The sequence below is a fragment of the Zootoca vivipara genome, chromosome 3 (assembly GCF_965207765.1).
Source record: "Zootoca vivipara chromosome 3, rZooViv2.hap1.1, whole genome shotgun sequence".
In the NCBI taxonomy this organism is placed as follows: domain Eukaryota; kingdom Metazoa; phylum Chordata; class Lepidosauria; order Squamata; family Lacertidae; genus Zootoca; species Zootoca vivipara.
The window spans coordinates 80,189,701-80,212,535 of NC_142586.1; the positions used below are offsets into that span (position 1 = coordinate 80,189,701).

The 22,835-nt window shown below is 40.5% G+C and overlaps 1 protein-coding gene across 9 annotated transcripts in view; it reads left to right on the forward strand.

Moving 5' to 3' along the window:
- The window catches only part of BIRC6 (baculoviral IAP repeat containing 6), a 144,357-nt gene that overhangs the window by 9,919 nt on the left and 111,603 nt on the right, over positions 1-22,835 (forward strand). For all 9 annotated transcript variants that reach the window (XM_035108256.3, XM_035108258.3, XM_035108260.3 and 6 more), the window contains exons 2-13: positions 675-856; positions 3,564-3,701; positions 4,905-5,098; positions 6,109-6,220; positions 9,277-9,359; positions 10,081-10,303; positions 10,390-10,550; positions 11,656-11,714; positions 13,250-14,644; positions 20,669-20,818; positions 21,519-21,744; positions 22,147-22,307. In XM_035108256.3, the coding sequence (XP_034964147.2) occupies positions 675-856; positions 3,564-3,701; positions 4,905-5,098; positions 6,109-6,220; positions 9,277-9,359; positions 10,081-10,303; positions 10,390-10,550; positions 11,656-11,714; positions 13,250-14,644; positions 20,669-20,818; positions 21,519-21,744; positions 22,147-22,307 (3,084 nt within the window). The remainder of the gene's footprint in view (positions 1-674; positions 857-3,563; positions 3,702-4,904; positions 5,099-6,108; positions 6,221-9,276; positions 9,360-10,080; positions 10,304-10,389; positions 10,551-11,655; positions 11,715-13,249; positions 14,645-20,668; positions 20,819-21,518; positions 21,745-22,146; positions 22,308-22,835) is intronic.

Here is a 22,835-nt window from a genome sequence, read left to right on the forward strand (position 1 = left end):
GTTTTGAGGCTGCTGGAAACCTTAAAACACAGTCATTGTGGAATTATAAGTAGTGCAGGCAGAAAGTGTTTGTGGTCTAATAGCAAAACTTCTTTCAGGTGTTTGGGACTGCATATGTATTATATAGCACAAAGTGGTGTTATCAAATGGTGAGCCTGGTGCACTTGTGAAAAAAGTTGGTTGTTGTTTGAAGATCCAAAATCTTCTGTTGGTGTGAAGAATACAACATCATAGAGTCACACAATACATAGTAATTACGATCTTAAAAATAGTGGTTCTTATCCAGCGATCCACTTTAGGCTTATGTAAAGGACATGTATGATGGTGTATCACTTTTTTGGATAGCAGCACCTTGTGTTCTACTTCAAGATGTTTCTGAAGATGTTCCAAATTTTTAGTTTGATTTTTAAGACTTCATAGAAACTACTATTGGGAGGAGGAGGCTAGGAAGCAGAGAGTCATACACAGTTGTTGGAATTGGAGCTACGTAGTAGAATCTCTTTCCTACCCTGCTGGTAAAGTATGACCATAAGTCTAATTCCAATTAGCCACGACATCAACTGGATTAATTGCTTTTGATTTTAAAAAGCCAAGATGGTTATTTCTCCTCCAAAGCTACTAATAAGATTTGATGAATAATTGTTTTAACATAGTTCTCTTTTTACTCTTTACAGCTAAGCCAGGTGGACGAGTGAAATGTCAGTACATTTCTGCTGTGGATAAAGTAATCTTTGTGGATGATTATGCAGTTGGATGTAGGAAAGATCTGAATGGTATCTTGCTGTTAGACACAGCTCTGCAAACACCTGTTTCTAAGCAAGATGATGTGGTTCAGCTTGAATTGCCAGTGACAGAGGTAAGTAGTTAGAGCTGTTACTTTCACTGCAGTATTTTTTCTTGGCTCCTAGTTTTGCTTAAACTGTGCTTCTAATGGATAACATTTTGCAGGAATCTGTATCAGAGCAGTAATACATGTTTATTATTTTAGAATACATTGTAGGGTTGTTGCTGCTGCTGCTGCTGCTGGGTGGAAGACTGTAGTTGCTCCTTATCTGTATGTGTTCAGTTTGTACATGCCCTGGTAAACTGTCAACTGGACTCTATAATGTATTATACATAGAGCATACATGAAGCAGTTTGGAAACTTCAGTTGGTCCAGAATATGTTAGTGTTGCTGAGAAGTGTTAGCTTTTAGGATCTAGGAGCATACCCTGTTTCTCCGAAAATAAGACATAGCAGGATTTTTAAGCATCCAAGGAATATAAGCCATGCCCCGAAAATAAGACATAGTGATAGGCGCAGCAGCAATGCCGGCCGCGGCGGGAGGAGGAAGAAAAAAATAAGACACCCCATGAAAATAAGCCATAGTGTGTGTTTTTTGAGGAAAAATAAATATAAGATGGTGTCTTGTTTTCGGAGAAACACGGTATAACACCAAATACAGCAAGAGCACTATTGGTTGTCACTTTGGTCCCAGGCTAATTTTAAGATTCTGTTTTTTTTTCTTTTAAAACCCTGTAAAGTTTTGATCTAGGGTGCTTTTGAAGTCCATCCTCCCATACATACATTCCTGATCATTGAGATCATATAATCTCTTTATGTGCGGCCCGTTTCAGAGACAGATTGATGATGTTTAAATCATTTGTGTTCATAAAAATACCCATCCATAGCTTTTCCTTTATTTTAAAGTCTATATTGGCTATTTGGAAAATATTCAGATTAAAAATTACTAGCTGCTGGTGGATTTGTTAGAAATAGAATCATAGAGTTGGAAGAGACCACAAGGGCCATCCAGTCCAACCCCCTGCCAAGCAGGAAACCTTTCTTGAGTACACCAATAAATAAGTAGTGGATGAGAATGTGTATTTAAATAGATGCTTGCCTATTTGGGCTGATATGAGTAAGAATTGTTGAAGATGCTCAGTGGCTTTTTTGTAAATTGCATAGGAATAGGTTCTTGACCTCCCTGCCCTCCCCACATTTCTTAATGTGTCCCCAATGAGTTGCATGATGTGAGGGCACTATGTAAGAATCAACAGAAATGGGGTCGCTGTGTGTTTTACTATAACATTTCGAAAGTGTATATTTACATGAACCTGGTTACCAGTGTTATAATGAGCTTGATTCTATTTGTTTAATAATAATTTAAGTTTAGATCAAAACTATAGTTTTCCTTCCCATTAAAACGGTTAGCCTATGTTGGTATAGCAAAGCTAGGAAGATTGTATTATGACCCACTACTGCTGTTCTGAATAGTCATTATGCTTATGAGAGCCAGTGTGGTGTAGTGGTTAAGAGCGGTAGACTCGTAATCTGGGGAACCGGGTTCGTGTCTCCGCTCCTCCACATGCAGCTGCTGGGTGACCTTGGGCTAGTCACACTTCTCTGAAGTCTCTCAGTCCCACGCACCTCACAGGGTGTCTGTTGTGGGGGAGGAAGGGAAAGGAGATTGTTAGCCGCTTTGAGACTCCTTCGGGTAGTGTTAAAGCGGGATATCAAATCCAAACTCTTCTTCTCTTCTTCTTATCTTGCATACATTTTAAACTTTACATACAATAGTCAGACACTAGTAAGATTGAGAAATGCTTCTGCCTGAAATCCTAGAAAGCAGCTGCCATTTTGTGTATATAATACTGAGTTAGAGGGACCTATTAGCTACAAATTGAAATGAATAAATGAAGCCATTCGCCACCTACCATTACCTTGCTCTTTTCTAATGTTCAAACTGTAGCTCAATGTTTTTCTCTAATATCAATATTCTTCCTCCACGAATGAGTAATTTTTGTTAATATCAAAGGTCAGGCAAGCTTTTGGAAGTGGTAGTAAATTGTTTTCTCTTCTGCTGGGTGCCCTTTGTGCCTCTGGCTGGATCTCCTTCCTGATTGGAATTTGCTGGTGAATAACTGGAAGCCTAATTCTGCCTTTGGGATTTCAGGTGGCTGGCAGCTCAGTAGATGTCAGAAATTGTTCATATTTATACTGTTAATGGAGTTCCTTTTGGATTATCTATCTTTTAATTGCTTGGAGCTAGATCCATGAATATCTGCAGGAATATTTCTGGGGTGGGAGAAGTAAATGCTCCAAATCAATAAATAGAAATAGCATCTGAGAACATTTCTGGTAAATATAGTGACTGAGCAGCAGCAAGGCCTGAATAGACTTGGGGTCTGAGAAACTAGTATCTCAGGTCAACCCTGGGAAGTAAAAATGGGGAAGAGTCATATATCCGACCTTGAGCTCCTTGGAGGAAAGGTGGGATACAAATGCAAAAAATAGTAATAAATTAGTAGTGTACCTCATCAGAGCTATTTAGATTTAATGTTTGTACAGTGTAGAATATATTTCTTAAACTTTGCTGCATTGAATTTATACCTAGAACCAGCATCTGCAGAGCTTTGATAAGCCTTTGAATATAAAAAAAAAGAACTTGGATGATGAACGGGTATATAATACGTTGGTTTGTAAGACTTGTAGAGATGTAGAAAATTAAATAAATAGTGCTGAATGAGGACTGATCTTTTGATGTTGTCTCAGACATTTCTAACATATTTTGCACATCTTAGGCTCAACAACTATTATCTGCATGCATCGAGAAGGTAGATGTGTCAAGCACAGAGGGGTATGATTTGTTTCTCGCACAATTGAAAGATGGCTTAAAAAATACCTCACATGAAACGGCAGCAAACCACAAAGTTGCAAAGGTAAGAGATCTATCCGCTCAAATCTTTAAATGCTAGAAGGATAACCTCTTGGCTGTTTCTGTTGCATGTTGTTGGAAGTTTTTTTTACAGGTTTTTGTTGTCATATACAATTAATTTATCTTTCAGGGCTTAAATATGAATAATGTACAGAATTGCATGCCACAATAGCATGTAAAGGATAGAGAACTCAATGCACGTTTTGTGTTTTTGCCTTCTCCCCACATTTAATATGTGAAGAGACTCCATGATTAAAGGGAAGTGGAGCTGCGGCTCTGGCCATATCCTGACATTGTGCCTTCCTGGCAGCTCTGCCTCTAAACCTCAATATGTTGAGAAAAGATCTGACAGGGGAGCTGGGTATACTTGGGAAGGCACCTCTATGTGCTTGGGTCTCCTGATCACATGGAGAGGTTTCCACAAATATAGCTGGTTCCCAATGTAGACCTTTGCTTTAATGCACAGTAGATATGGGGTTTGGAGAGCTGAACAGGCAGGGGTAGTGTCTTGGTGGGACCAGGGGCACAACCTTGTTCCCCTTAACCATATGAGGCTCACTTTAAGTTTTTGAAAGGAAAAATGAAAAAAGTGTTTTAATCAGTTTGTAAAATGGTTGTTTCTCTCTAACAGCTGTGTTTAGTCTACATGGGTGTATATTTGCCCTGCTTTTGAGGAACGACCTTTACCAAGTGTTAGCATAATTCTTTGTATTTTGGATTAATTGGTGAAACTGACCCAATTTCTGTTCTGTACGTCGAGTTTCCCTGAAACCCAGTGCAAGATATAGTAGCAAGATGGGAGGGCTACAGAAAGTGGCCTGAACTGAGTAAACCACTTTCACCTACACCACTTTATGCCTGCGGAAAAGTATCTTCCGAGGGTTGGGGCACCTCCCACAATGGAATGTTTAATTCTCAAAATCGGGAGCTAAGCTATTATTAATTTTGAATGTGATTTTTTAATGCTTTTCACATTCCCTGGTTTGTTCTATACTGTGTGAAACTTTAAGGGTCTGATTAGTCACAATCTGTAATACCAGTTCTTTTCACATCTCAAAGTAGTGGAATAATTGCTGTTTAAATGGTCCCTGCTGACAAATTTTGAGGATCTCCATATAGACCTGAATGCACATGTTCAATAGTGTGTGTATATATATGCATGCGCGCGCACGCACACACACACTACATTGCTTTTTTCTCTTTCTAGTGGGCAACGGTTATGTTCCATCTCCCGCATCATGTATTGAAGTCTGTCGCCAGTGCCATTGTAAATGAACTCAAGAAGATAAATCAAAATATTGCTGCCTTACCTGTAGCCTCATCTGTGATGGATAGATTATCGTACCTCTTGCCCAGTGCACGACCTGAACTTGGTGTGGGGCCTGGCCGATCAGTAGATAGGTATGGAAAAGAGAATTTATCTGTTGCAATCTGTTGCTTTTGCGTATGTGACTTTCAGGTGTTTCCAATATAAACACATTTGGAATGAATTTGAATGGAAGGAATAATGTAAGGGTGTTGGTGGGACGGTGAGAGGATTTCAGGGTGCCATTTTAACCTTGTTTCTCTAGGTGGCTTGAAGAAGAGGTTCCTGACTCTAAAAGAGGAGTGAATTTGTTGATGGTAAAAGAAGGAAAAAGTACAACTTGCTAGTGTGTATTCAGTTGCAACACAAATGTTTATGAATGAGGGTAGACCCATTTATAACCTGTAAGCTGCCAAGCCAGATAGAGACATTAGCCAAGTGCTGTCGTCTTTCAGATGACTTGACAGTCTCAGTAGGTTTGGAGTCCCAGAGGGCATGAGCAGGAAGTTCTGTTGGACCAAGTACTTCTGGACCAGTATGTATGACTATGGGCTGCATTACCAAGCATTTGTTATGTATCCATCTTATATGAGGACAAGAAACTTGATTGCAAAGCACAATCAAGATGAAAGCCCCATACATTAACACCTGCCCGCCCTTTGGATGCACAAGGAAGTTTCCTAGAGCAGTTGGTACGTTGTATATTTCTAGGCTTTTGTGGTGTGGTACTCTTTATCAATCTCTCCGCTGGTAACACAATACAGCAAGCCTGCATGACTTGTGTCCTAACATGCTAAATCTCCATTTTAGGAAATGCCTTTTAGTGGCAGGCAAAACTGCCCACAGGTGGAAGAGGTGGTTTGTTTTTATTGTGGAAAGTTAGAATATGGGTGGTGGAATTAATATATGGGTAGGAAACACCTTGAATCAGGAAATGGGAGGCAGACAGTTATGTTAGTAATCTCTGGTTGTGTGAACAAGGTGCAAATAGTGAATAATATTTCTTCTTTGGGACAGCAGAACTTACAGATGGGTCGGGTGTTGCAAAAATTAAGCAGCCTCTTCTCACACCTAAACTTGCACTTTCTTCTTTCTGTTTTTAAAGGTCTTTGATGTATAGTGAGGCTAACAGACGGGAAACATTCACTTCATGGCCTCATGTAGGTTATAGGTGGGCACAGCCAGATCCCATGGCTCAAGCTGGCTTCTACCATCAGGTAAATTTTTTGGCACCTTTTATATATGGCCATTATTTGCAACTATGTAGTATTATATTCTTGATGCTGGGTGTTCAAATATGATAACTGTGGAAGACAATTTGCTGTGTCTGCTGGTTTAAATTGTTGTTTTATTTGGACCTTTAAAGTGAAATTGTGACTATTTGGTTGCTGTTACAAGAGCTCACAAAATAGAAAGATGGGGAAATTGTTACATAATGACTCTTGTAAAGTAATTATTTGAACTTTCCATATATTATTACTTTTGCAATTATTTTTGAAAGGCAATTGCATTAAATACTGGACCACCTCTCCCTATAGGAACCACCCCAAATCCTGTGTTCATCATCTGAGGCTCTTTGTGTGCCTCCACAGTTGGTTCTGAGGGTGGCAACACAAGAACATGCCTTTTCTGCCGTGGCTCCCTATTTGTAGAATGCTCTCCCCAGGGGATAAACATATCTTTATGTGCCAAGTGAAAACATTTCTCTATAACCAGGCCTTCGGCTGATTAACATTCTATGTTATTGTTCTCTTTTTGTATTTTTATGTTGTGAACCACCCTGTGATCTTTGAATGAAGGCTGGTATACAAATCTAATAAATAAGAAAAATAAAAATAAAATACTGTATATAGAGGAGCAAAAGTTGTGCAATATTTATATCCAGCCTTTGTTTAGAAGTATAGTAGTTGGAATTTTTTCTTTGGCTCCAGCAAATAACAATATGCTATTCTTAAAACTTTAATTACTGTTCTTGAATGAGACAAACCAAAATGATATTGAGCTTTGGCAGTGGTTTTTGAATTACCTGTGAGTTGTTTTCAAAGAGAAGCTGAGTAATAGCAAACAGATCTACCAGAAAGATGGCTGTCTTCCACCATCAACGTTATTCTTATATTATTGCGCTGTGGTTAAACCACTGAGCCTAGGGCTTGCTGATCAGAAGGTCGGCGGTTCGAATCCCTGCGACGGGGTGAGCTCCCGTTGCTTGGTCCCAGCTCCTGCCAACCTAGCAGTTCGAAAGCACGTAAAAATGCAAGTAGATAAATAGGAACCGCTACAGCGGGAAGGTAAACGGTGTTTCCATGTGCTGCTCTGGTTTGCCAGAAGCGGCTTTGTCATGCTGGCCACATGACCTGGAAGCTATATGCCGGCTCCCTCGGCCAATAATGCGAGATGAGCGCGCAACCCCAGAGTCGGTCACGACTGGACCTAATGGTCAGGGGTCCCTTTACCTTTACCTTTACTCATGGAACAGCAAACCCAGAGCAACAGAGATAAAATACAGTGCACTTAATAAAAGATAGCTCTGTTGGCAGAGCATGAGACTCTTGATATCTCAGGGTCGTGGGTTTGAGCCCCATGTTGGGTAAATGATCCGTGCATTGTAGGGGGCTAGACTAGATTGCCCTCGTGGTGCCTTCCAACTCTACAGTTCTATGATATCTAACGAAGTCATGGAGAATAACCATTAAAATAAATGGATTTAAACTATTTAAGTTCATTGATTTCAGTTGATTTTCTATGATTTCTATGATTATGACATCCTCAACAACCAAAAGAATACTAGAATAATAACAGGCACTATTGTCTAGCAAACACCTGAGGGAACAGGTATCTCTTCATCAGGTACCAAAAACTCATAAGTCTGCATCAGACATACCTTTAAGGGGAGGGTATTCCTCATCTGGGGCACCATCATTGAAAAGACCCTCCCTTGGTTTGCAGAATATTAATATTTTCAATGCATTCTTAGAGCACCCCAAATTATCTCTAATATGCAGAAGTTGCATACTGGATGTACAGGGTCCCTTTAGATAGAGAGAGAAAATCATGTGGAAGGGTATCTTGATAATAGAAAGCCAGTAAATCCTTTGGTTAACATTATTGAGGTAGAGTTTTTATCACTTCTTGCCGGAAGATATAGTTGTGATTTCAAGATTTAAAGCAGGCTACCCAGCATGGATGTTCTTGTTCTCCATCTGTCAGCATGACAATTGTAAGGGCGAGGGCTTATAGAGAACAGCCCCCCTCATCAGGTCGAGCTCTTCGCAGAGCAGCAAGTCCAGTAGTGGATCGGATTACAGGAATCAGGAAGTAGAGAGGGAGGTGAGAGGCTCTGACAGCATGTGAGAGCCTCAACACCGAGTAGAGAAGGAAGCAGCTGGGAAGGAAATGACGGGATTGGCCACTGGAGAGCAGTCAGAAGGACGGCCCTTCCCCCCCAACGCCTGAATTGAGGCGCACGGGACCCCGTAGGGTGAGAGGGAGGCGTGTTGGGGGTTCCCAAGCTGTTATGTTGGGCGTGAAACAGGAAGAAGCCATTGCGAGGTTCTGACTCGGACTAAGCAGACATGTTTTCCAGACTCTTTGCACTGTAAATAATATGCACTATAAAAACACCTTAAAGGCAAGGAGGTGTGGAGCGTCGTTACTCAAGAGTAGCCACAAAAACCTCTGACAACAATGATCTGGGGTATTGGAGGACATCACATTGGCTACTCATGAGTTATTGTTTCCTAGGGTTTGACACATGCCATGGGATGTATTTGATCTTCCCTCTCTTGAAACAGGCTCACATGCCACATGCGAAATTGCTTTTGGATCTCATTTTTCTTAAAAAAAAATTTATTGCATTTTCCAAAGTTAACAAATTAAAATAAAAAACAATCTTTTATACAAAACATCTTGTATTTTCATCTTATACCTTGCTCTGCCGAGCTGTGACTTCCCCCCCTCCCTTCATGCGGGTTTCTTATTAAATCCCTTTTTTGCAGTTCCTTTTTAGCTTTTTAGTCAATTCGTAGGATCTCATATTTAAAGGTGGTTTGCCATGCTGCATCCTTGAGAACATAGAATTATTTGTGCCATTTTTCGGGAACCTGGTTAACAAGCGTGTTACATAGTACAATCATATGTATGTTTACTTGGAAGTAACAATACCACTTCAATGCGGCTTACTCCCAATTCAATTTATATACTGAATGGCTGAGGTAGCTCATTACAATGTTGATGTGTTCTTACATCTCTCTCTTTCCCTCCCCACTCCTAACAGCCTGCCTCATCAGGAGATGACAGAGCCATGTGTTTTACGTGTAGTGTGTGTTTGGTGTGCTGGGAGCCAACAGATGAACCTTGGTGAGAATAAAATATTTGAGATACAGTACACTTTTTGCTTTCTATTACAATATAGTATTTTAGATAGGAAACTATACGTATTGGGTCTTTGTAAATCTTTAGCCAGCCCAGCAGGTAACAAAACGTAAAACAGATAAAAAGCTTAAAATGTAGCTTTGCATCTGGTGAACAATACCCATTATTTGTTGTTTGTATTTTTTATGCTTTCCTTAATAAAAGTGTCTCCCTACTGAGGTGCATCGTTCACATATTTTTATAGTTTTAGGAAGGCTAGGGCAGGCATTTGGAGAAGAGATCTGATTGCTGCTACTATTAGTAATTGCTTTTTAGTGATACGTGTTTTCTAAGTATTATCTTATTCGTGGATTTTTATCTTATATACCTGTTGTAAACCACTCTGTGGCTTGAGCAAAGAGTAGTATATACATTAAATAAATATATATATATACACACACAAACTTTTAAAATGAGAAAACAGTCATTTGCCAGCAGTACTCATTCTTCAGTGATTCCTGTAGTGAAAAATGTAGCCATTTTAAGAACAATGTTTTCTCAAAGCAGACAAGTGCTTCCAATTTATGTATTTTAATCTTCCAATTTATGTTTTTTAATATACTTTGTGTGTTAAGGTGCTAAGGATCCTAGCCTGTGTGCATCAAAACAGATGATGGGAGAAGCTTATGCTATTGCATTTAAACACTTATTTTTCTAATCCATTAAGGTCTGAACATGAAAGACATTCCCCAAACTGCCCATTTGTGAAAGGCGAGCACACGCAAAATGTGCCCCTCTCGGTCACGCTGGCAACAAGTCCAGCGCAGTTTCCTTGTACAGATGGCACAGACAGAATAGTCTGCTTTGGATCGGGGAGCTGTCCTCACTTTTTAGCTGCTGCAACAAAACGAGGAAAGATCTGTATATGGGATGTTTCAAAACTTATGAAGGTATCTCATATTTTAAGAGTTCTAATGCTAATTTTGCTAGATGCGGATTTCTTTCTAAATCGCTTTATGTTTTTGGATTTGCTTAGGTGCACTTAAAATTTGAGATCAATGCTTATGATCCAGTAATTGTACAGCAGCTTGTGTTGTCTGGAGAGCAGAGCTCAGGGGTCGACTCAAGGAGACCAACAATAGCATGGATAGAAGATTCATCTAGCTGTTCAGATATACCAAAATTGGAAGGAGATAGGTATGCTAAATTTGTCTCTTCTTAGCCCTGGTTATGCACAAAGGAAATGTTGTTCACAGTTTGCTATTGGTATACAGTATACACAGGTCCTTCTATGAGAATGCTCATTATCAGAAATCTCAGCACAAATAATTATACACAAATCTTGCTACACAAACATCTGATTCAGATATCCCAACAGCCAGAATTTGCCCACTTTCTTACTTGTTTGTGTTTTTCTGGCTGCTGGCAGCCATTTTGGGCAGAAACCATTGAGGGAGGGAGAGGAATTGACAAATCAGCTAGCAGGGGAGATTGGATAAATCAGTTTTTCCTTTGTTTGGCTGGAGCAATTTTGGGCAGGAGGGAGAGAGAAGAGGAAAATCACATACAGTACTGTATTAGAAACATTCCCATAGGAAATAATGGAAATCATCAGCTCCCTATGTGAATGTTTGCCTGGGAACACATTTTGTTTGGAAAATGGGACCTGTGTGTACTTATTTGCCTGAACATGAGAGTGGATTGTGGAATATTGAGAGATGGCCTTCTAATACATCCTTTCTTGGGAAGATGAAGCTTTTGTTTTTAACAGTTTTCATTTCCTGATTGGTTAAGAAAGATGTAATGTCTACAGGAAAAGGTTTCTTCTGCAATCTCCATTCAATCCAATATCAGTGTGGGACTATATAGACAAAGGAACTGCTCTGAAACAAGTGGGAGGAAAGCAATCATCCCTTCTTTCCACATTCTGACTATTATCTCCTGTGATACTTATTTTTCTCACTTGCCACATTGTCCAGATGTTTTCCTTTCCCATAACACGCTCCCCACCCCCACCCAAACATGCTTACTCTCAAGGCTAAATCTCCCAAAGAGCCCTGAGTGGAGTCTACTTCTTTCTCGGAACTAAATCCTTCCCTGATTATTCTGTTCCCCTGAGAGTTTCTCTCCCATGTTCTTTATGATTTATAGCCTTCTCTTTTACACAATTAATAAACAAACATTAATTTTGAAAATGTTGTAAAGGTTTTTTTTTAAAAAAAGTTCAGCGCTAAGTGCATTGTTAATACATTAAATTGCTGCTTTGGCTTCACCATCTCTGTGATCTTTGTCTTGTCTTTAGTGATGATTTACTGGAGGATTCAGACAGTGAAGAGCATTCCAGATCAGAATCAGTGACTGGTAGGCATACAATATCTCTTTGGTACAGTGCGGAATGTAAGATCACTAGCAGTGAGTGATTTAAGTATACGGTACTTAAGTCAGGAAACAGCTAGAATTTCATATACTGCTTTTAGTATTAAAATATTTTTGTTTCTTCCAAACAATTTACTTATTGAACATTCATCTTAATTTGTTTGGACAAAGTTGCCAGGGAGATTATAAGACATCCATTATTTATTAAATATTCATTCTGATTTGTGGGGAGATATCCTGGTGTCATGTGAAGCAATTGTTATCCCTCATCTTCCTTTGTATTTTCCCTTCACCTACCTTTCTGCAAAAATAAAAACGAAGGAGGCTTATCGCACATGATTTCACATGCAAAATAGTGACAGTCTAGAAGAGCCATTTGAATTTACATTTAACAAGTTGTAAAATTTTGTGGATGAATTGGGCTCAGAGGAAGAATGATCCTTTCAGCAGTGTAGGAGCAATCCCCAAAGCTGCTGAAAGGATCCTTCTCCCAGCCTGCCCTGGCTGGGGGCTAAGTTACACGTTTTTCTCTGACAAAATATGCATTTGCAGCCTCCAACCTCCATTGCTGCAGATGGGGGAAACAGAGGGTCATTGTAAACCTTGCTATTTTATTTACAGTGGGAGAGGCAAACTGTCCTACCTTGCTCCCTTTACAAGTGAGACCCCTGAAATAGCCCCCACACATCTCATTTTAGCAGGAGAGACAGTAATACTACCAATATTTGCATGCTTGTCCCATCTTAATGTATTGGAGGTGGGGGGAAATGCTAACCAGAGTTAAAAGCTTTAAGTCTTCTCCCTATATTTGCAAAGAGGGGTTGAATGTGCAAGCATGAGACTAGTGCTGGCTCATTTGGGTAAAAACAAACCAAAGATTTGTTGTTACATCTGAACTGGGCCTATATTTGTTCTATAAAAATGTGTATCATACAGGAAAATTTCCAGGGAACTAGAATTAGCTGCGCCACCCTGTTGAGCAGGGGTTGGCAAGGCTTACCTTGCCTGGGCCTGTTCACAGTCACGGAGCCCCCTCTGGGCCAGATAATGGGCACGCGTACTCACGTGCGCCCACGATTTCCGACTTCTGCATCTGCACAGATGTGATTTCCAGCGTCTGTGCATGTGCAGACGCGATTTTCGCCGCTGCGAAAGCGAATCCCCGCACCATGCTGTGCCGGTTTAGTGCAGCGCACGGGGACTCGCTGAACGGGCAGCTCTGTTCGGGGCGGCTTGGCTGGTAAAACGACCCCCGTGGGCCGCTTGTGGCCCATGGGCCTTAGGTTGTGGACCCCTGCTGTTGAGTATACTGCTGGGAGCAACCCAGGGTTTGCTCCTGAGAAATCCGTGAAACAGCCTTAAAATACGATATTTTGACTGATTTCCTTAGAGTGCTATCTTGTCATTGATTGAAGATGCCAGATAATTGATTCTGCTAGGCTTTATGATAGGATTTTCATTATTTCTCATGTAGCTATAATTTTTTATTTTTGTCTGACACTGGTTTCTTTATCCCAAAGGACATACATCACAAAAGGAAACCATGGAAGTGAGCCTTGATATAACAGCCCTTAGCATTCTTCAGCAGCCTGAGAAACTTCAGTGGGAAATAGTTGCAAATGCACTTGAAGATACAGTGAAAGACTTAGAAGAACTTGGGGCAAATCCTTGCCTAAGTAACTGTAAGAGTGAAAAGATGAAGGAAAAACATCTGGAACACCACAACATTCCCTTTCCTTGTTTGTTAGCTGGAGGTTTATTAACATACAAATCACCTGCTACCTCTCCTGTTAGTAGTCATTCTCAGAGGTCACTGGAAGATTTAAGTAGGACTCAAGGTGGTAGTGTATCAGACCAGGGATCAACTGACAATGAATCCTGTACTAATTCAGAACTGAATTCTCCTCTGGTAAGGAGGACTTTACCTATATTGCTGCTTTACAGCATTAAGGAATCTGATGAAAAAGCAGGAAAAATCTTTTCACAGATGAACAATATCATGAGTAAAAGTTTACATGATGATGGTTTTACAGTTCCACAGATCATAGAGATGGAGCTGGATAGTCAGGAGCAATTGCTGTTGCAGGATCCTCCTGTGACATATATTCAGCAGTTTGCAGATGCAACAGCTAGCCTAACTTCTCCAGACTCTGACAAGTGGAACTCTATGGTTCCTAAGCCTGGGACTTTGGTTCAGTGCCTACGGCTGCCAAAGTTTGCAGAGGAGGAGAATTTTTGTGTAGATTCAATCACTCCTTGTGCAGATGGAGTTCATTTGTTAATAGGACTGCGGGCATGCCCTGTTGAATCCCTGAGTGCAATAAATCAAGTAGAGGCCTTGAATAATTTAAATAAATTAAACTCGGCACTATGTAATAGAAGAAAAGGAGAGCTAGAATCCAGCCTTGCTGTAGTGAACGGCGCAAATATTGGTATGATCCAGAATGAGTCACCAGCAGATGTGCAGACGCCTTTAATAATTCAACCAGAGCAGCGGAATGCTAGTGGTGGTTACCTAGTACTTTACAAAATGAACTATGCCACTCGGATTGTGACTCTTGAAGAGGAACCCATAAAAATCCAACATATCAAAGACCCACAGGATACCATTACCTCATTGATTTTGCTCCCACCAGACATTTTGGATAATCGAGAAGATGACTGTGAGGAGCCCACAGAGGAAATACAAACAACTTCTAAGAATGGCAGCGAGAGAGAGAAAAGATCAGAAATTTCTACTCTTGGGCATCTGGTAATAACCACTCAGGGAGGATATGTAAAAATATTAGATCTTTCAAACTTTGAAGTTCTGGCCAAAGTGGAGCCACCTAAAAAGGAGGGTACCGAGGAACCAGATAAATTTGTATCTGTAATATACTGCTCGGGTACAGATAGACTCTGTGCATGCACCAAAGGTAAGATCTTTATCAGTTCTCTAATCAAATTTGTAAAGTCAAAATGCAGCACATACTGTGCTAGGGTGCTATGTTACTTATTTACATTTAAAAGACTTCTAATAGGCCTCCATCATCTCCCTGCTATGTTGTTAATCATTATTTTAAAAGACAGGCCCAATTTGGACATCAGTTTCTACTAACCTTTGATTAGATCCCAAACTCTGGTTTGAGCTTCCAAAATATATTGATAATTCATGCCTTATAATTGCTTTATTTCACTTTCCCTCTGCTCAGCAGTTCAGTTATCTAGATGCTCTGGAGTCTAAAAGTGGAGCATGTATGGTTTGCCAATTTAGACATGCCCTACTATACTTAGGTTTCCTTTGCCATGACATCTCCATTAATCTGTAATCTTTTACTGTTGTAGATTTGTATGTCTTCCTCTTTGGCGATCACTTGTAGCCGAGTAAGATTGTCTTCCATAAACACAATTTTAACAATGAGTCCGTAAGTGACTGTAGAGGCCAATTCTGGATCCACACATCCTTCCACAGTGGGGACATTGGTTTCCGGGCGGGAGTTGATCACAGTGTGGATTTGCCATGTGTTTTGTATGTGTTAGGTCAGGGGAAGACAATGGGTGCCCTCCATCTCCTATCAGCCCCTGCCAGCATGCCCAATGGTAGACAACAAAGGGAGTTGGATGCCAAAACATCTGGGGGGGGGTACCATGTTAACTACCCTGGCATGAAAACTAGTTATTATTTGGATGAGTAAGTGTTTTGAAGTTCAATTTGAGGTCATGCAGAATTGAATTTCTTGCTTTCTAAATAGTTAATGTACTGGGTTAGCAGTTTAGCAGGGAACATTTGGATAGTGGTTTGGTTATTACTAGGGGGTTGTCTATATAGTTGTATGTGTAGCAGGACTGACAGAAGGAGATTTCACCCCCACTCACTGCAGCAGTGATTTCAGTTCCCCTCCCATGCGGTTGGGGGACCCAGATGAATGGATGGGCTGTGGCATGGTGTTCTGAGGGGAAGAAGGATCCACAGGAACTACAAGTTGCGTACTCAGCGGACCCGGAAGTGTTTACTTCTGGGTTCCGCCGCGCGCATGTGCAAAGCGTTCTGCGCGCTTCGCATGTGCGCAGAAGCGCTCTTGGTGCTTCAGGCACACGCGCTATGGCCACTCAGGTTGAGTACTTTTAGGGGTGCGAATGGCACCCTGGAACGGATTGAGTAAACCCAAGGTACCACTGTATTCCCATGGAAAACTATTGATAGCGGGGCTTCTACTCATAGGCCATAGCCCACCTACAGCAGGGTACCTTGGCCCTTAACAGAGTATTTCTGAGGGGCTGTCATGGAGAGGAATGGCTATGAAATAAGTTTCTGCCAGCCTCTTTGCATATGCCTAATGCTTGATCCAATCCATAAGTTTTTTAATGGGGTTTTCCTGACATGTACCAAGAAAATGGATACACAAGTATCTGACATACTGTGCAATATTAGTTCCCATATGTACTAGAAGGAAAAGCTGGTATTCTCCCTATAGTAAGCGTGTCTTAAGCAAGATATGATGAACAAGACCTCACGGTTTGCCGATCCTTTCGTGCAAGCAGGGAAACATACTGGGAAGTCTTCAGTTAACAAGAGATTCCTATTTTGATTTGAAACCATAGTTCACATCCTAGATTGTTCAGAAGTCATTAACTATGGTTTCCTGATTTGGACATAGTGAGAGACTATAGTTACAAGAAGACTTGTGGGCTTCTCTCCCCATTTGTGCAAAGGGAGAAGTGGGTGCATGGAAGTATACAAGGTTCAATTATGTCTAGAAGTGTGCATGCACACGAAAGCTCATACCAAAATAAAAACTTAGTTGGTCTTTAAGGTGCTACTGAAGGAATTTTTTTATTTTGCTTCGACTCAGACCAACACGGCTACCTACCTGCTTCTTAAGATGAGATATGGTTGTCCAAACATTATCTTTTTATCAAGCAAATCTTAGCTTCAAATGAAGTGATTAGTAGGACATAAGAGGAAATATTTTGCAAAATGAAATGGGAAAACACTGACAAGAACCCACTAACAATTTCTTCTTAGTGTTTGCTAATACAGTGGTACCTCGGTTTATGAACACAATTGGTTCCGGAAGTCTGTTCATAAACTGAAGCGAACTTTCCCATTGAAAGTAATGGAAAGTGAATTAATCCGTTCCAGACGGTCCGCGGAGTAAGCGTTCATAAACTGAAGCAAACTTTCCCATTGAAAGTAATGGAAAGTGGATTAATCCGTTCCAGACGGATCCGCGGAGTACTTAAACTGAAGCGTTCATAAACTGAAGCATGGGTGTAATTGGTTCCGGAGGTCTGTTCATAAATTGAAGCGTTCATAAACTGAAGCAAACTTTCCCATTGAAAGTAATGGAAAATGAATTAATCCGTTCCAGATGGGTATGCAGCGTTCATAAACCGAAAATTCATAAACCGAGGTGTTCATAAACCGAGGTTCCACTGTACTGTAGAATGTTGAAGGTACAACAGAGATAAGACTACATTGCATGGTCCTTTGAATTTGTAGGGTGTTTTTTTAAAAAATAAGCAGAATACTGTCAGTCTATAAAACTACATTTCTGCCAGTTGTATTATGTGTGCAACCCTAAGTTTAATCTAAGAGGCTCTTGCCCCTTTATAGTATTTCAAAGCTTTTCAAAGCTTATGTATATTTGCTAACCTGATTTTTCTGGTAAGCTGCAGAGCTAATTGTGAAGCAGAAAATAGATGCTTGGTGATTTGTTCTCCATTTTTGGCTGAAATTCTGACTTGTAATAGAGACTTCACAATTCCCTGCCCCTCCCCAAAGTTCTTAAATTTTACCTAATTGATTAATTGCTTTATTGTTTATTTTATAGTAACATTTTGAATGTGTACAGAGATTGCTAATGCTTTTCTGATGTGCTTGCTTTTGCCAAATCAGTCCCGCTTGAAATATACCTTTCTTAATGGTTACCGTATTGTGTGTGTGTGTGTGTGTGTGTGAGAGAGAGAGAGAGAGAGAGAGAGAGTGTGTGTAAATGCTGCAGAACCATGAAGAATTTATTTTAACTGATACCAGTTGCTTCTAGTTTAATAATCAGAATACTTGATTATGCCAGACTTTAGAGTCGAAGCAACTGTTGGGAGGTTGACAGTTTAGGGAGTTGGTAGGTCGGCGGTTCGAATCCCCGTGATGGGGTGAGCTCCTTTTGCTTGGTCCCAGCTCCTGCCAACCTAGCAGTTCAAAAGCATGTCAAAGTGCAAGTAGATAAATAGGTACCACTACAGCAGAAAGGTAAATGGCATTTCCGTGTGCTGCTCTGGTTCGCCAGAAGCAGCTTTGTCATGCTGGCCACATGACCTGGAAGGTGTACGCCGGCTCCCTCGGCCAATAACGTGAGATGAGTGCCGCAACCCCAGGGTCAGTCACGACTGGACCTAATGGTCAGGTCCCTAATGGTCATCAGCTTTGGAAGGATCCTGAGCAAGGGAAATAGTAAAATCCCTAGTGTTAGCCTTTAAAAAGGAAGAGTATTGTGTTCTAATGTGTTATTCCCATTCCCCCTGCCTCATTGAGGATATCTGCTAAAGGGTATTGTTGTTGTTGTTTAGTCGTTTAGTCGTGTCCGACTCTTCGTGACCCCATGGACCATAGCACGCCAGGCACTCCTGTCTTGCACTGCCTCCCACAGTTTGGTCAAACTCATGTTCGTAGCTTCGAGAACACTGTCCAACCATCTTGTCCTCTGACGTCCCCTTCTCCTAGTGCCCTCAATCTTTCCCAACATCAGGGCCTTTTCCAAGGAGTCTTCTCTTCTCATGAGGTGGCCAAAGTATTGGAGCCTCAGCTTCAGGATCTGTCCTTCCAGTGAGCACTCAGGACTGATTTCCTTCAGGATGGATAGGTTTGATCTTCTTGCAGTCCATGGGACTCTCAAGAGTCTCCTCCAGCACCATAATTCAAAAGCATCAATTCTTCGGTGATCAGCCTTCTTTATTTCTTTATTAAAGGGTATTGTAAGAGCAAAAATAGGAACTTCTTCATTAAAAATCATATGGGAAGGAACTGAATAGAAGCATTGATGCCACTGCATAAATCTATAATGTTTAAAGTACTATGCCATTCTGGTAACTTCATCTCAAGGAGGATACCACAGAGCAGGGAGAAGTAAACAAATGAAATAAGCTTCAATACCTTTATTATGGGGATGGCTTATCATCAGAAACAAAACTTTAACTGAGTTGTCATGTCTAGCTGTGAAGGTCATTCTGATAAGTAGTTCATAATTACACGAGTGAGGTAGGTGTTCAGTATGACAAAAGTTTCATTTTCAGTTTTTTCATCACCAGTATTACCAGTATTTTAAGAACCCTGGTGTTTGTGTTCCCTTTATTGCTCCACAGCTGCTAGAAATACCTTGCTTGCTGTATTTTACCACAGATCTATTTAGTTAAGAACTCTGTGGCCAGCCAGATGACTTGGGGCCAGGGTTGAGAACCAGGTACGCGGCAAAGGAAGTATCTTTGCAGCTGTGACTTGAAGTTAAGCCACAGCTAAAAAGATCCATGCTGAAAGCAGGGCTTGCAGTGGGTACTAAATTTACATTCAGCACCCCTGGGAACTCCTTAGTGGGGCTGATGATCTCAGTGGGGCTTGCACTTGGCACTGAATTTACATTTAGTCAGTGTTTGAAACTCCCATTGTTCTAGGTGCATTTTGTGACAGGGAATTGCATTAGTGCGAGCAGTTTCTGAGCTCTGGATGCAGTACTGCGCCTAAGATTTCAGATTAAAACTGCAGAGTGGAGGGAAAGGAGAACCTTTCTCTGCCTCCCCACTTCCAGCTACTCTCTGAAGACTGGAGATGAGATCCTCTTAAGAATGTTAGGAGGATGGGCAGGGGAATGACTAAACCATGTGAAAAATGAACATAATATTTTAGCTGACGTTCATTCATTTTCAGCTTTGTATTCTTGTTATAAAAAAGTGCCTAGACATTCCGTTGTTGTGCCCATAACCTAGGTTTAAGGTACCATTTAGCTTCTGGCTTTCATTTCTCAGTTTCTAATACTGAATTTAGTGCTGATGGCCACTCTGCTTTATGACAGGTGTTTGCTTGCAGAGGAACAGTCAAGGATCCATTCAAAGGCTCCTACAGCTTGACCTGCTTCACACCGGACGTCATATATTGTCAGGTGTGGGGTAGGTGAACATGACTGTGGTGAAGCAGCCTTGCAGGCCAAATTAAGACACCTAATGGACTAAATTAGACCTGTGGGTCATATATTCCTGATCTCTGTCTTACGGAAGTGTAGCAGCAGGGCAAGTAATGGGATCTTTTCCCTGTTTGACTGCACTTTCTGGTAAGTGCTAGTATATCTTCTCTGAACTCAGAGGTTCTCTGCTTGAGAAACTTGTTTTTCTCTTTTTGTATTTGTCAATACTTGGAAATTAAGTAAAACCAATTTAAAAACCAGCAACTCAGAGGTTCTCTTTAGCTACCGTGGCTAATACTGGTTGAAAACTCCACCATCCATGAATTTACCTAATTTTTAAATTTCACTGAAGCTAATGGCCACCAGTACTTTTTTTCATAACAGAGCGACTGGATGGATCACTGTGTTGTTCTAGGTGACTGCTAAAAACTAGTCTGTTTCAAAGAGCATTTTGTTCTCTCTTTGCTGGTTAATCTTTGGTGTCTTCCTTTCAATGCTATTTTGGTTTTGGTTTTGGAGGCTGGACTTCCATGTTAACATTTGTGATATGTCAGTATTGGTGATTTTAATGGGAATTTGATTTTGTTTGTGTTGCGAATTTTAAGCTGCCTTGTGTGTCTTCTAAAATTAGGCAAGGTGTGTCTTAAAATAAATTAAAATGTTAAGTGCAATATGCAGATACAGTTAGAAAAGAATTGTAATGTTATTAGTGAGTTTGCGGTTGAGAACAGTGTTATGCTAAATAAACGTATCTTAACTTGTGTTTTAATTGACAACTGTTCTTAGGTGGAGAACTTCATTTCCTCCAGATTGGAGGGACTTGTGATGATGTTGATGAAGCTGATATACTTGTGGATGCATCTCTTTCTAAAGTGGCAGAGCAGTTAACAGAAGGCACAAAGCCTTTATCTAATCCTTCCAGTCCAGGCATTACAGGTAAACCATTTTGAGAGGTTGTTGCTGTTGTTTACCAACAAGCAGTATATAAATTTTATGAAATAAGTATTTAGTAAGGGGTTTTATTTGAAGCATGCTTTAATGGAGCATATTGCAAATGATAACCATCAAACTAAATTCCCTTCAGCATTGTGTACACAAACACATTCTTGAAGTCCGTCTAAATTAAGCTATATTGTGTGATTATTTTGTAGAACTGTGCTATCCAGTCAGATTTTTTTAAAACAAGGGTGGTATCCTTTGGTGACCATCTGCTGATGAAAGCAGTCCATCAGCGGAATGAGAAGGGAGTCAATTTTTTGCATCTGCCTCTCCCTGAATAGCCCAAATCTGTTCTGGGGCATCCCCTAGCCTTCTGATATAGATTTAGGAGGGCACAGGGCACTGAAGGGTTGAAAATTAGCCACCTGAAAAAACCATTCTGGGTGGTATCTAATGGTGACTGTCATCTGATAAAAGAGAGGGTGGGTAAAAAATTATCCTAAATGCAAAGGTATCGGTTTTCTTAAAAGCCATTAACAACATGCTATGATTTGATGAAATTGGTATCTTTCTGGTTTTATTGCTGTTCTAAAGACCAGCTATGTGTTAAAAGGCTGTGTTTCTGATCCTTGTGTTAACTATTAACTGAATAGTCATTTTGTATTTTGAATCTCCTGTACCTTTCTCATATAAACAGGAGTTGATCTTCTGGTGGACCAGCCATTTTCCCTTGAAACATTAACATCTTTAGTAGAGCTGACTCGCTTTGAGACTTTGACACCCCGATTTTCTGCCACTGTTCCTCCATGTTGGGTAGAGGTTCAGCAGGAACAGCAGCAAAGGCGGCACCCGCAACACTTGCACCAGCAGCATCATGGAGATGCAGCTCAGCATACTCGGACTTGGAAATTACAAACAGATAGGTAAAATAAGTAATGATATAAACCATGCCTGTACCAAAGGATTTTCTCATTGAACATTGGATCTCCCTGATGCAGAGGCTGTGATGAGGAAAGGATCCTAAGCATGAGGCAGGCTTCCAGTTAAATCACTCTGGAAACCCTTCATTTCAGATGTGGAATGTACCTTAAATTGTTGCTTTAGCTAGTCTCTTCAAATATGGTTCATATTGTAAATGTCAGTCATAAGTTGTAAGCTGCTTTGAGCACAATATTCAGCATGCAGTTAAGCAGATGCTCTTATAAGGGTACAGCCCAAACATTTATTGCTTCTGAAATATATACAAAAGCAAAATAGAGCTGTTTATTTTTCTCGTTATTATGTGCACATTTAATTCCTGATTTTCCTCCCTTCTTCTTTTGTAGCAACAGCTGGGATGAACATGTTTTTGAATTGGTCTTGCCAAAAGCTTGTATGGTTGGACATGTGAACTTCAAATTTGTTTTGAATTCAAACATCACAAACATTCCACAGATTCAAGTGACTTTATTGAAAAACAAAGCTCCAGGCTTGGGGAAAGTCAGTGGTAAGCCAAGAGTGGATGAATACCTTGCTTAATTTATTAATACTTAGGGATTTAAAGGTAGCACTGCTAAAAGATGATTCAACTGCCAAAGCACTTTTGAGTGGTATCCAGTAAAGTAGTTCTGTTAATTCAAAGACTCTGGATGTGCAGTGAAACATCCCCTCTCCTCTGTTTGTGCACTCAATGCAGACTCCCCAGATATTCTATGGAGGGTTGGGATAGCCCCCCAATAACAAATTTAGGGGGCCCACAGAGAAAAGCGTGAGAGGGAATTTTATATTTCACAGCCAGAAGTCCTTATGGTAACAGAACTACCCTTTGTTCCTCCTGTGCACATAAGATGGTCTCGGGTGATTTTATGTTCCTGCTTGACTCAAGCTGTTGCGGAAGCCAGTTCTTGTTATCATTGCTGATTTATCAATTGCTTGAGTCAGGCATGAACTTAAAATGACCTATGGCCACCTTTACATGCAACAGAAATTCCTTTCAGGTAAGACCAATCGTCCCTTCTCCTGTTAAAATCAGTCA